Genomic DNA, 14,150 nt, shown 5'->3' with positions numbered 1-14,150 from the left:
GATTTTACTGTCTTGGCCTTCATGGGAATTGGAGCGGGCGAGCAGTGGACCATGGAAAGGTCCCTAGGAGGGATTTTACGGATTTCAGGATGAGCGAGGCCATATAAGCCTGCCCAGGGTCTCAGTGAACAAGCATGCCCCCTATCACCACCACCCACCCCAAAACAAACCCCCCCAACCCTGCACACAACCCCCCCCCAACCCTGCAGCACCATCCCTCCACCACTCCCTCCCCCCAAGAGTCCCCAAACTCACATATCCCCAGTAACTGGAGTCCAACTCGGGGCCTGTGGGTGTCTTGCTGCGGATGGCATTTTCCGTTTGCTGCAGATGGTATCGGCTGCTGTCCAGGGCCTTGTCTAGTTGCCGGATCTGCGTCTCCAGCTGTCCGGGCTCCCCTGCTGGCGATGGTGAAAGACAAGTCGAGAACATGAGGAGACTCAGGCCTCCAAAGCGGGCGGGCGACTACCAACAATCCACAATCACGTGCAAATCCAATCACCGCCCGGGGGGGGGGGATTGAAGCTTGGCCTGGCTGCCCCAAGCCTCAGCCCAGCGGTCACGGCACAGCGGAACCAGGTGGTGACGTACATGCAACCTCTAACTAACCGATACCTACCTGCACAGGGGCCGGTGGCCATGTGGGTGAACATGCACTGGCCACCAGACTGGCCCCAAGGGGTTAAACAGGGTTAGCCGGAGGTTAATCAGTTCAGGGTTGGATTTGCATCACACAAACAAGTGAGAGACACAGGTCGGAGGTCAGGGGAGGGGGAGATGCAAGGTCAGTGTTAAGATGGATGACTAAGAGTAGGGTTTGATGCTGGGAGCCAGAGCATGCGTAGATGCTTGAATGCCTACCAGTGGATCTCAATGTACTTTCTGTCAGTTTTACATAGGCCTCAGGGCTTTCGGGAATCACTACATCTGTGAAAATAAGAGGACAATTTCAACAGCCACACAATCGGTATTGGGCCACGGCCATTCTCGTCCTCCTCGCCCTCCATAATGTCATTACGATGGACCCATCATCCTCAATACATCAGACATTCAACAAAAACATGATTTTCACGATTCTGTCCAAGGCCGCAAGAAACTACAAAGGGTCGTAAATGTAGCCCAATCCATCACGCAAACTAGCCTCCCATCCACTGACTCTGTCTGCACTTCCCGCTGCCTCAGAAAAGCAGCCAGCATAATCAAGGACCCCACGCACCCCGGACATTCTCTCTTCCACCTCCCTTCATTGGGAACAAGATACAAAAGTCTGAGGTCACGTACCAACCGACTCAAGAACAGCTTCTTCCCTGCTGCTGTCAGACTTTTGAATGGACCTACCTCGCATTAAGTTGATCTTTCTCGACACCCCAGCTATGACTGTTACACTACATTCTGCACTCTCTCATTTCCTTCTCTATGAACGGTTTGCTTTGTATAGCGCGCAAGAAACAATACTTTTCACTCTACACTAATATATGTGACAGTAATAAATCAAATCAAATTCTAAAATAAAACAGCAAACACTGAGTGTGTGCCAGTTTCCTTGAAGGTACAGCAAAACAAATAAATAAAATGCCTCTGAACTTTGGGTGTCTGGAAGCCTCCATTCTGTCAGCAGATTCTCATTAACACCATTACACTTACGATGTTCAAAATCGGAATTGGAAGACTGCTGTAACAGTGCCTAAAATTAAATCTCAGTCCTCCCCAATTTCCCTGGAATCTCTAAAAATTCATTTCTTGGGAGAAAAATCATAGGGACATCTTATCTGAATAGATTCATTCATCCACTTTTCATAAAATCCCTACAACACAGGAGGCCATTCAGCCCATCGGGCTGCACCTGATAATCCTACCCAGAACCCATATATTTACCCTGCCAATCCCCCTGACACTAAGGGGCAATTTAGCATTGCCAATTCACCTAACCTGCACATCTTTAGACTGTGGGAGGAAACCCACCCAGACAGGGGAAACTCTGCACAGAAAGTCACCCAAGGCTGTAATTGAACCTGTGTCCCTGGCGCTGTGAGGCAGCAGTGCTAATCACTGTGCCACCATGACGTCTATATATTAGGAAAGGAGGGAGGGGGCTGCGACACTGTAAAATCCTGGCCATTATCTCCTCTTAATTACTGTTACTAGTCATGATTCATAAGAACACATGAACTAGTAGCAGGAGTAGACCATCTGGCCCCTCGAACCTGCTCCGCCATCCAATAAGATCATGGCTGATCTTTTCATGGACTCAGCTCCACTTACCCACCTGCTAACCATAACCCTTAATTTCTTTACTGTTCAATAATCTACCTATCTTTGCTTAAAAACATTCAGTGAGGTAGCCTCAACTGCTTCACTGGGCAGGGAATTCCACAGATTCACAACCCCTTGTGCGAAGAAGTTCCTCCTCAACTCAGTCCTAAATCTGCATCCCCTTATTTCGAGGCTATGCTCCCCCGTTCTGATTTCACCTGCCAGTGGAAACAACTTCCCTGCTTCTATCTTAACTATTCCCTTCATAATCTTGTATGTTTCTATAAGATTCCTTTCTCATTTTTCTGAATTCCAATGAGTATATCCCAGTCTACTCAGTCTTTCCTCATAAGCCAATCCTCTCAGCTCTGGAATCAACCTAGTGACTCTCCTCTGCACCCCCTCCAGTGCCAGTACATCCTTTCTCAAGTAAGGAGACCAAAACTGTACACAGTACTTCAGGTGTGGCCCCCACCAGCACCTTATACAGCTGCAACTTCTCTGTTTTTAAACTCCATCCCTCTCGCAATGAAAGACAAAATTCCATTTGCCACCTTAATGACCTGTTGCACCTGCAAACCAACTTTTTGTGATTCACGCACAAGGACACCCAGATCCCTCTACACAACAGCATGCTGCAATTTTTTACCATTTAAATAATAGTTCATTTTGAGGTTTTTCCTACCAAAATGGATGACCTCACATTTACCAATATTGTACTCCATCTGTCAGACCATCACCCACTCACTTAGACTATCTATATCCCTTTGCAGACTTTCAGCGTCCTCTGCACAGTTTGCTCTATCATTCATCTTAGTGTCATCTGCGAATTTTGACACACTACACTTGGTCCCTGAGTCCAAATCATCTATGTAAATTGTAAAGTCCCAACACTGATCCTTGAGGCACACCACTAGTCACTGATTGCCAACCAGAAAAACACCCATTTATCCTACTCATTGCTTTCTGTTAGTTAACCAATCCTCTATCCATGCTAATACATTACCTGTAACACAGTGCACCTTTATCTTATGTAGCAGTCTTTGGTGTGGCACCTTGTTGAATGCCTCTGGAAATTGAGATACACCACATCCACCAATTGTCCACTGTACATGTAATGTCCTCAAAGAATTCCACTAAATTAGTTAAACATGACCTGCCTTTCATGAACCCATGCTGTATCTTCCCAATGGGACAATTTCTTCCTTGGTGATAGATTCAAGCATTTTCCCCATACAGAAGTTAAGCTAACCAGCCTATAGTTACCCGCCTTTTGTCTACCTCCTTTTTTAAATAGTGGAGTTACATTTGCTGTTTTCCAATCTGCCGGAATAGCCCCAGAGTCCAGCGAATTTTGGCAAATTACCACTAGTGCATTTGCTATTTCTCCCACCATCTCTTTTAGCACCCTGGAATACATTCCATCAGGGCCAGGAGACTTGTTGACCTTTAACCCCATTAGCTGATCTAACACTGCGTCTTTAGTGATAATGGTTGTTTCTAGGTCCTCACCTGCCATGGCCTTCTTGGCAATGATGATTCAAGATGCTATTCTTGACATAGTGAATCACAAGGGGCAATGGAGGGGTTAATGATCCTTTCAACTCACTAACAAACCTACCGCACTCCGATTGTGAAGTGAAGGGGATTGACTGATCAACTATTAGTTACCGTTCTGAATCTCATTCCAATAAATATTTCAATGACGTTTCCAGACGCAGGACAGGCACCATTCTCTCCTTCAGCAAGGCTTCTCCACAACACCACATCCTCCTCCAGCCTCTCTCGCTCCCACAACACCAGCTCCCACATTCATTGCCTCCTACCCTCCTGGGATACCCTCACTCTCACCTGCACCAACCCTGCTACCCCACTTGGATTCCATCGCACCCCACAGGCCCCCCCCCAACTCCCTCGCGGCGGCTCACCGGTTAATTCAGCTGCTCCTTTGAGGTAGAAATCGCCGTCCTCATCGCCCGCGTCCTCCTCCCCGCCCTCCAGCGCTCGCGCCACAGCGCTCTCCAGGTTGCGGCTCAGGTCGTAATCGTGGTCCCACTCCAAGGGGATAGAGTCGACGCTGGCCGGAGTGTCGCGGCCCGAGCGAGTGTCCCTGGGCTGCTGCAGGCCTGTGCCCCGGCTCAGTGAGAGGGGAGGGGTGGCCGCTCTGTCGGACGTCCTGTCCAGCCACTGCATGCTGGAGAGTTCAACGCTCTCGTCCATCTCCATCTCACGGTCAGACACCTCGGGCTCATCATCGGTCAGCTAAACAGAGAGGGATAGAGAGAAGGGAAGCCATTATCATCTCCACAATTGGAATAAGGATCCCACACACCCCAGACACACTGGCTGCAAACCCTACCACCTCATCCGCCCAAAATCGGAGTGGGCGAGGGTCCGACAAGGGAAATCTCTGTTGACCTCATAGAATCCCTACAGTACAGAAGGAGGCCATTCAGCCCATCGAGTCTGCACTGACCACAATCTAACCCAGCCCCTATTCCCGTAACCCCACATATTTACCCAGCTAATCCCCTGACACCTATGGGCAATTTAGAATGGCCAATCAACCTAATCCGCACAGCTTTGGACTGTGGGAGGAAACCGGAGCACCCGGAGGAAACCCACGCAGACACGGGGAGAATGTGCAAACTCCACACATTCAGTGGCCCGAGTCGGGATTGAACCCGGGTCCCTGGCACTGTGAGGTAGCAGTGCTAATCACTGTGCCACCTCGGGCAGGAATTTCCGATCTTGCTCAAGCGAGGCTGTAAAATTCCACCCACTCTCTTCCACCTTCTTCCAGTCGGGAAAAAGATACAAAAATCTGAGGTCATGTACGAACCAACTCAAGAATAAGTTCTTCCCTGCTGCCATCAGACTTTTAAATGGACCCAACATATATGAAGCTGAACTTTCTCTAGACCCTAGCTATGGCTGTAACACTACATTCTGCACTCTCTCATTTCCTTCTCCCCTATGTGTTCTATGAACAGTATGCTTTGTCTGTATAGTGCAAAAGAAACAGTACTTTTCACTGTACACCAATACATGTGACAATAATAAATCAAATCAAAAAGAATCCAGGCTTAAGTAAAAGCTAAAGGAATACTGCACACAATACATTTTCACACTGAAGTACACAGAATTTTGCAGCACAGAAATAGACCATTCGGCCCCACTGCTTTCTGCTAGGCTCCTCCAATTTACATTATCCATTCTATCCCTTTTTCCCTCACATATTTATGTATCTTCCTCAAAAATGCCTCAACCACTCAATGTGGGAGAAAGTGCCACCTTTGGTCGGTTTTGTATGGATGTATTACAGAAAGTTTAAGTTTATTTATTAATGTCACAAGTAGGCTTACATTAATACTGCAGTGAAGTTACTGTGAAAATCCCCTAGTCGCCACACTCTGGCGCCTTCTCAGGTACATTGAGGGAGAATTTAGCACAGCCAATGCACCTAACCAGCAGGTCTTTGGTCTGTGGGAGAAAACTGGAGCACCCGGAGGAAATCCACGCAGACACAGGGGAGAACGTGCAGACTCCGCATAGACAGTGAGCCAAGCCGGGATTCGAATGCAGAGGCCCCTGGCGCTGTGAGCCATTGGTGCTAACCATTGTGCCACCATGCCGCCCCTCAGGGTTGGAACTGTTACCACAAAGCTTTCTACAGCAACAACAAAGCTGAGGCCAGTGACTAATTCTGCCATCATTCCTGATAGAGACAGAGCATCAAGCCCCTTGTGAACCCAGTCTTTTCCCCATCATGTGGATATCTGAATAGAGAGCACTGAATCCTGAGGTGTGGAGATGTTTACTTCAGTTTTATCTGTGCAAAGGCTGCATCCATAATTCTGATGTCTCAGGTAAACTCATACTCAAGGGATGTTTCAGCCAACCACACCCAAGACCATTAACCATCCCTCCCGCCCCCTGCCCTGCACTGTGGCCCACCATCCCCACCTCATCATTCCTCTCAGAGATAAAGCCACGTGCATTGGATTTGATGGAATCTAGAATGAGAACAGAATGTGGGTGTACCATGGGGGTGGTGGGGGTTAAGGTTAATCAACCGTTGTCCAAGAGAAAGGTCAAGTCCTTTGTTGTCAGCTCATTCTGACAAAGCTGCTAACCCCTAAACTAAGGATTTAGAGGCACTGGAGAGGCTGCAGAAAAAAATCTGCATGCATAGTACCACAAGCACAGGGGTATACATAACAGGGAAAGATTGACAGGGCGACACGGGGGCACAGTGGTTAGCTCTGCCGCCTCTCAGCGCCAGGGACCCGGGTTCAATTCCCAGCTTGGGTCACTGTCTGTATGGAGTTTGCACATTCTCCCTGTCTCTGAGTGGGTTTCCTTCACACAAGATGTGCAGGTTAGGTGGATCTCCAGTGCTAAACTGCGAGGCAAATATGAGAATAGGGCCTGGGTGGGCTGACCCGTCAAAGTCAGTGCGGACTTGATGGGCTAAATGGCCTCCTTCTGTACTGTCAGGACTCTATAATCCTATGACAAGCTGGGTCTCTTTCGAAAGGAAAAAAAGGCTGAGAGATAACCAAAGCCTTCACATTTTAGGACAGGTTTTAATCAAGGGGATACAGAAAGAATGTTTCCTCTTGTGGGGGGAGAGCCTCACCAGAGGCCATCAGTATAATTCAGTCACCAAGACACCCAGTGGGGAGTTCAGAAGAAAATCCTTCACCCAGGAATGAGCGTGGAGCTCGCTGCCACAGGGAGTGGTTGGAGCGAATGGGAAAGATTTACTGAAGAAGAAGTTTGAGGGAAGCAGGGGAGTGTTTATGATGGTAGATTTAGATGGGGTAAGTTGGGAGGTGGCTTGAGTGCCAGGTTGTGGATTGAATGCAGTGCTGCACATCCTCTGTAAATCTCTTCATCCATTCCGTTGGGCTTGCTGGGTATTTAGTATTCGCATTTTTTCTAAAAATCCAGTTTGGGCTGTGAGAGATCAAGGGAGATCTTAGAATCCCTACAGTGCAGAAAGAGGCCATTTGGCCCATTGAGTCTGCACTGTCAACCATCCCACCCAGGCCCCATCCCCTTAACCCCATGTATTTGCCCCTGCTAGTCCCCCTGACACTAATGAGCAATTTAGCGTGGCCAATCAACCTAACCTGCACATCTTTGGAGTGTGGGAGGAAACCGGAGCACCCGGAGGAAACCCACACAGGCATGGGGAGAACTTGCAAACTCTGCACAGACAGTGACCCAAGCCAGAATTGAACCCGGGTCCCTGGCGCTGCGAGGCAGCAGTGCTAACCACTGCGCCACCGTGCCACCCCAGCAGCATTTAAGCCAGTTATCTAGAGTTGAACAGTTGAGAGATACGTATTTACAGTGAGTGAGGCCTACAACAAAAACGGCCGCACAGAAGGAAGGGTCCACACAAGCTGAACCATGGCAAAGGTTCTGTTTATTTATTTTCGCATCCCCTCAGCGTTGCAATCTTTATTCCTAACACGTTTCTCCCTCAGCTGGTCTCTCTGCTGTGTGCATCACCCGAGGCAACTGCTCCAAACATGGCTGCCAGGAAGCCTCCAGGGAGGAGGCTGCAGAAGGCGACGGAGACAGAAATGAAGAGAGACAGGGCGCGAGTCGGGCAGAGAGAGAAAAATTGTGAGGAAAGTTAAAGTGAGAGTGAAGTCAAAAGAGAGAAAGAGGGAGAGAAACAGAGAAAGAGAGAGAGGCTAAGGAGTATTGCTGGCTTTTTGCCAGTTCCTCAGGGCTCACAGTGTGTCTGTGAGGGAGGGAAGGAAAAACATGTTAACATTGCAAATCTAATCCAGTATAATAGCTTTGCCAAAGCATAGCTAGCATATTGGCTGTGAATTCCCCTGTTGGAGCTTTCAGTGAGTCTTATTCGCTTAAGTAGGTGGAATGATGCAGACATCTTGGATAATATATGGTGAAGGACAGAGCCCTTCCCCCAGGCTCCCAATGACAAGAGTGCAGGCAATTTAAACACCAGTATAAATACAAATGCAAATGTTTTATGTAAATTGCCACTTGTATGGCCTGATGCTAGAGAATATCTAACTATATAAAGCAGTGACAGTTATGAGACTCCTAAATCCTATTGCCCAAGGGCTCACCGCCAGCTCTGCTTTGCCTCATCTCAACTTGCCGCATACCAAGTTTGCAGTCTATAAATAGTCCCAACATCTGAAAATGCTTCTCTCTGACCAGAGACACATTCAGGCTGTAATATCAAACCGCAGTGCAGGTCGGCACCAAGCCAGAGATATATCCAATGCTGGAGAAAGTGACTGATCCCACGGCGGCTGCACACCAACAGGGTGGCACAATGGCACAGTGGTTAGCACTGCTGCCTCACAGCGCCAGGGACAGGGGTTTGATTCCCAGCTTGGGGCACTGTGCACCTTCTCCCTGTGCCTGTGCGGGTTTCCTCCGGGTGCTCCAATTTCCATCCACACTCTAAAGATGTGCGGGTTAGGTGGATTGGCTGTGCTTAATTGCCACTTAGTGTCAGGGGGATTAACAGGATCAACACATGGGGATCGGGCCTGGCTGGGATTGTTGTTGGTGGAAGCTCAATGGGCCGAATGGCCTCCTTCTGTACTATAGGGATTCTATAACAGTGCACAGGTTTACAGTGATACACACACTATCAGCCCAGTGGCATTGTAACCAGCTCACACAAGGAATAAACCTGGAGTTGGATCAGTCCATTAAGCAACAAATGGGTCAGTCCATTAAGTAATGAACCAGGTGGTGAACGTCCGCATTATGGGGGAGACCTTTCAGTGTTTTATTGGTCTGATATACTGGGGCAGATATTCTGATCACTAACAGTGAGTGCCAGCTGTAGAGGGCACAGAATGGTCAAATCAGTCTCACTACAATAAAAGCTCCCCTCACTGCTCAATGGTAGCACTTGTGTGGATGGGTGGGGGGATGGAAGATGGTCATGCCCCACCCCACAGCCTTGAGTACAGAATCCAGTTTGGTATTCCAGAGGAGTATTGAGGTAGCACCGCACTCTCAGAGGAACCACCTCACGTCCAAATGCGGGCCCATCTACCCTCTCACACAGAGACAAAAGACATGTCGAGAAAGAGCAGGGGGAGTTCCCCTAGGTGTCACAGACACTCCATAGTGCAGAAGAAGGCCATTCGGCCCATCGAGCCTGCACCAGCCACAATCCCACCCAGGCCCTATCCCCACAACCTGATGTACTTACTCAAGCTCATCCCTCTGACACTTAGGGGCAATTTAAGCATGGCTAATCCACCTACCCCCCACATCTTTGGACTGTGGAAGGAAACCCGAGCAGCCGGAGGAAACCCACGCAGACATTGGGAGGCTGTGAGGCATTTGTAGCCTCTGCACAGACACTGACCCCAGCCAGGAATTGAACCCGGGTGTGGGGCAGCAGTGTTAACCACTGTGCCACTGTGTCCTGGCCAATATTCATCACTCAACCAACCCTGAAAGCAAGTGAGTGAGTGGATCATGATCACATTGCAGGGTGTGGGAGCTTGCTGTGTACAAATAGGCTGGCAGTTTTCCTGCACTGCAGCGCTGGCTACACTTCAAGAGCTGGAAGGTGCTCTGGGACATTGCGGGGCTGTGAATGGTGCTATAGAAATAAAAGTCCTTCTTTACTGTACAACATTGAGACACAAATAACTCAGCTTCTCTGGCTACCAGGGAGGCCTTCATGCAGTTTGCACCATGGGATAAGGACATGGCCATCTCTCTCATTCACTGACATATTTCCTTAGGACAATGAGTATTTAACAGCCTTCCCAGTGAGAAGGAGAGGAGAGCGAGGGTAGCAAGGGCACAGGACAATGATAAGAAGCCTGGCACCTGAACAGAGGGAACACTTCCTAACAGCCCACACGCACAGAGCAAGGCTGAAGCATGGCAGAATTATCTGAACATATCTCTGTTAAGATAGGTTTGACTGCATGGAGCCTCAAATGATAATGAACACAGATGGCCTGGTGGTATTATCGCTAGACTATTAATCCATGAACCTCAACTAATGTCCTGTGGACCCGGGTTCGAATCCGGCCTCAACTCACTGTCTGTGCAGAGTTTGCACGTTCTCCCCGTGTCTGCATTGGCTTCCTCCGAGTGCTCTGGTTTCCTCCCACAGTCCAAAGATGTGTGGGTTAGGTGTTTTGCCCATGCTAAATGGACCCTGGTGTCAGGAGATTAGCAGGGTAAATACGTGAAGTTACAGGAATAGAGCCTGGGTGGGATAGTAGGGCCTGGGTGGGATTGTGGTTGGCGCAGACACAATGGCCTCATTCTGCACTGTAGGGATTCTGTGAATCAACTGATGACCATGAATGTATTGTCGATTGTTGTTAAAACTCATCTAGTTCTTTAGGGTGGCACAGTGGTTAGCGTTGCTACCTCACAGTGCCAGACAACCCAAGTTCGATTCCCAATCTGGGATACTGTCTGCGCGGAGTCTGCATGTTCTCCCCGTGCCTACGCGGGTTTCCTCTGTGTGCTCTGGTTACCTCCCACAGTCTGAAAGACGTGGTTAGGTTCATTGGCCACGTTAAATTCTCCCTCAGTGTACCTGAACTGGCACTGGAGTGTGCCAACTAGGGGATTTTCACAGTATTTTCAGAATTTTCCCATCCTGCCCACCACAGGAATCGGAGCAAGGGGGCGGACAGGGAAAGGTCAGTTGACCATGGGTGGGATTTTAGGGCTTCGGTCAAGCCAGGCTGGGAAATCCCGCCCGACAAGTATATATCCTCCTTTCACATGTTGTCCACATGAGAAAGGCAACGGCAGCATTAAGTACTTTGCATCACAGTTCATAAAACTCCTGAAACAAGAATATTCCTACTAACATCTGGCTATACACTTTTTGCAAAGCGAAATCGTCTTGATTCTTGGTCAGACGTTGTGGGAAGCCAGTTACATAGAAACTAGAACCAGGGGGAGGCCATTCAGCCCCTCCAGCCTGCTCCACCATTCATTATGATCATGGCTGATCATCAAATTCAATATCCTGATCCCGCCTTCCCCCCATATCCATTTAGTCTCAAGAGCTATAGCATCTCTCCAATGCAGAAGGAGGCCTTTCGGCCCATCGAGTATGACCACAATCTCACTCAGGCCCTATTCCCATAACCCCTCGTATTTACCTCATTAATCCCCGACACTTGGGTCAATTTACCATGGCCAATCAACCTAACCCGCACAGCTTTGGGCTGTGGGAGCAAAGTGGAGCACACGGAGGGAACCCACGCAGACACGGGGAGAACTTGCAGACTCCACACAGACAGTGACCCAAGCCGGGAATCGAACCCGGGTCCCTGGAGCTGGTAGGCAGTGGTGCTAACCACTGTGTCACCCTGCTGCCCCGCCATATCAAATACATGTCGGGAATTGGCGCGGTGTTGTGAAAGGACAGTAACCCAGCATGGTGGGGCCACCACTACACTCACCGGAAGCTGCATCAGCTTCTTGTAATAGCGATCCACTCGCCCAAAGACCTCTTGGTAGTAGCGCTGAAGTTCCTCCAGTTCCTCCTCGATTACCGCCGCGTCCATGGGCTCACTCTTCTCTATCAGCTGCTCCCCGCTCTCAAAGAGTTTGTTAATCCGGCTCATGTTGAGGCAAATCTCCTGCTGGAAAGCCTGCAGAATGGACGAGACCAGTCAGTGCCCACAGCTCGAAGCAACCACAGAGAAAGAGAAGGTACAGAGACCGATTTCAGAGGTGATTTTGTTTTTAAACCAGATTAAAGTCCAACAGTGAAGTTTATTTATTAGTCACAAGTCGGCTTACATTCACACTGCAATGCAGTTACCGTGAAAATCCCCCCATTGCCACACTCCGGTGCTTGTTTGGGTACACAGAGGGGGAATTTAGCCAATTCACTTAATCTGCACATCTTTGGACTGTGGGAGGAAACCGGAGCACCCGGAGGAAACCCACGCAGACACGAGGAAAACGTGCAAACTCCTCACAAGCCAGGAATTGAACCCGGGTCCCTGTGAGGCAGCAGCGCTAACCACTGTGCCATCCCATTGGGCCACACCCCTTAAGAAGGGGCAGTGCTTCGAAAGCTTGTGACACCAAATAAACCTGTTGGACTTCGATGTGGTGTTGTGAGACTTATTACTGTGTCCACCCCAGCCCAATGTCGGCATCTCCACCTCATGACTTTGTTTTTAAAGAGAGATATTTGGTTCTAACCCAGCCTGTTCTATCAAGCAACACAAACAATGTGATGATGACCACGGATTTAGATCTCCTCAATATTCTCTTCAGATTGCATACAGGTTTGGAGAAAGAATGAACATGGCTTTTTTTTTAAGTCTTGAGATGTAACATTTTAAAATCATAAGGTCTTGACTTCCTCCCATGGGTAACAAAGCCAGTTGCAACAGGCGCCCCTTCCGAACCCCCCTCCATCCTCCAGTAAGAAAAGACAAACAGGTCCCAGCTGCCTAATATTCAGACGCAAAGGGGAGTGAGGAAAAGAAATTCTCTTTAGAGTCGAACAGGGGAGGAGGGGGACAACTGGCAGCGGCTTTGGATAAACGGCACCCCCTGTTGGAGGCTTCACTATTGTTAAGAAAGCCCACTAACTTTCTCAAAAAACTAAGGAAATTTGGCAAGTCACCTACGACTCTCACCAACTTTTACAGATCACCACAGAAAGCATTCTTTCTGGTTGTATCACAGGTTGGTATGGGCTTCTGCTCTGTCCATGACCACAAGGAACTACAAAGGTCGTGAATGTAGCCCAATCCATCATGCAAACCAACCTCCCATCATTGACACTGCCCACACTTCCCATTGCCTCGGCAAAGCAGCCAGCATAATTAAGGATCCCATATATCCCGGACATTCTCTCTTCCACCTTCTTCCATTGGGAAAAAGATATAAAAGTCTGAGGTCACGTACCAACCGACTCAAGAACAGCTTCTTCCCTGCTGCCACCAGACTTTTGAATGGACCTACCTCGCATTAAGTTGATCTTTCTCTACACCCTAGCTATAATTGTAATACCACATACTGCACTCTCTCGTTTCCTTCTCTATGTACAGTATGCTTTGTCTATATAGCAAGCAATAAATACTTTTCACTGTATACTAATACATGTGACAATAATAAATCAAATCAAACTATCACTTGACTTACTTTGAGCTGTTTGATTTTGGCTTCAACATCACATTCGGAGAAGTGCTCGATGTTGGTTAGCTGCAGGTCCATCTCCGTCAGCCACACCAAGATGCTCTCGCGTGTGGTCTCAAACTCCTCTCGCTGACCAATGAAGTGCTGCGCAAACAGAAGCCCATTTGTGAATCCCTCCGAGCTCACGTGAAGCCCGCCGCCACACTGTGACTTCTTCCAAAGCAAATCACACAAAACAGCATCTGCCGCAGAAGGCCAGGAGGACAACAGTCCTTTTGCAGTTCTCCCTTTGCCACCTAGAACACTGGCAGGTCCTACCTTATCAACACATCCCCCCCTTTAGCCCATCTTTTGAGATCAGACTAATTGGAACTCCGAGCAATAACTCGAGATTGTGACAGAGTCTTTTGCAATGTCCACCTTTACCTTGTCAGGTTTATAGGACAGAACCAGGCTGTTTGGCCCACCTGATTGGTGCTGGTGTTAATGCATCCTCATGCGTTCCTTCCAACCTGCTTCATCAACATATCTGTGGGGGCGTGGTCCCGTTAAGGGGGCAATCCCCGAGGGCCACGTGTCAGGATGGACCCTATGGAGCATCGAGACAGGAAACCAAGCCAATTGGATGCAAGGGTGTGTATTCCTTCCTTAAAGGACATTAATGAACCAGATGGGTTTTTCCGACAATCAACAATGGTTTCATGGTCATCTTAATTCCAGATACTTAATTTATT

The 14,150-nt window shown here is 48.7% G+C and overlaps 1 protein-coding gene across 8 annotated transcripts in view; it reads right to left on the bottom strand.

Moving 5' to 3' along the window:
• syne1b (spectrin repeat containing, nuclear envelope 1b) overlaps window positions 1–14,150 on the bottom strand; it is a 415,064-nt gene that overhangs the window by 35,925 nt on the left and 364,989 nt on the right. For 5 of the 8 annotated variants that reach the window (XM_080200097.1, XM_080200089.1, XM_080200093.1 and 2 more), the window contains 5 exons: window positions 13,423–13,560; window positions 11,718–11,909; window positions 4,182–4,515; window positions 862–927; window positions 256–401 (listed from right to left, as the gene is read on the bottom strand). In XM_080200097.1, the coding sequence (XP_080056223.1) occupies window positions 256–401; window positions 862–927; window positions 4,182–4,515; window positions 11,718–11,909; window positions 13,423–13,560 (876 nt within the window). The remainder of the gene's footprint in view (window positions 1–255; window positions 402–861; window positions 928–4,181; window positions 4,516–11,717; window positions 11,910–13,422; window positions 13,561–14,150) is intronic. The other 3 variants (XM_080200090.1, XM_080200091.1, XM_080200094.1) reach the window with 2 other exon arrangements.

The sequence above is a fragment of the Carcharhinus amblyrhynchos genome, chromosome 12 (genome assembly GCF_965287045.1).
Source record: "Carcharhinus amblyrhynchos chromosome 12, sCarAmb.v2.hapA, whole genome shotgun sequence".
In the NCBI taxonomy this organism is placed as follows: Eukaryota; Metazoa; Chordata; class Chondrichthyes; order Carcharhiniformes; family Carcharhinidae; genus Carcharhinus; species Carcharhinus amblyrhynchos.
Note: the sequence above shows the minus strand (reverse complement) of the source record. Positions and strands in the feature narration are given on the sequence as shown.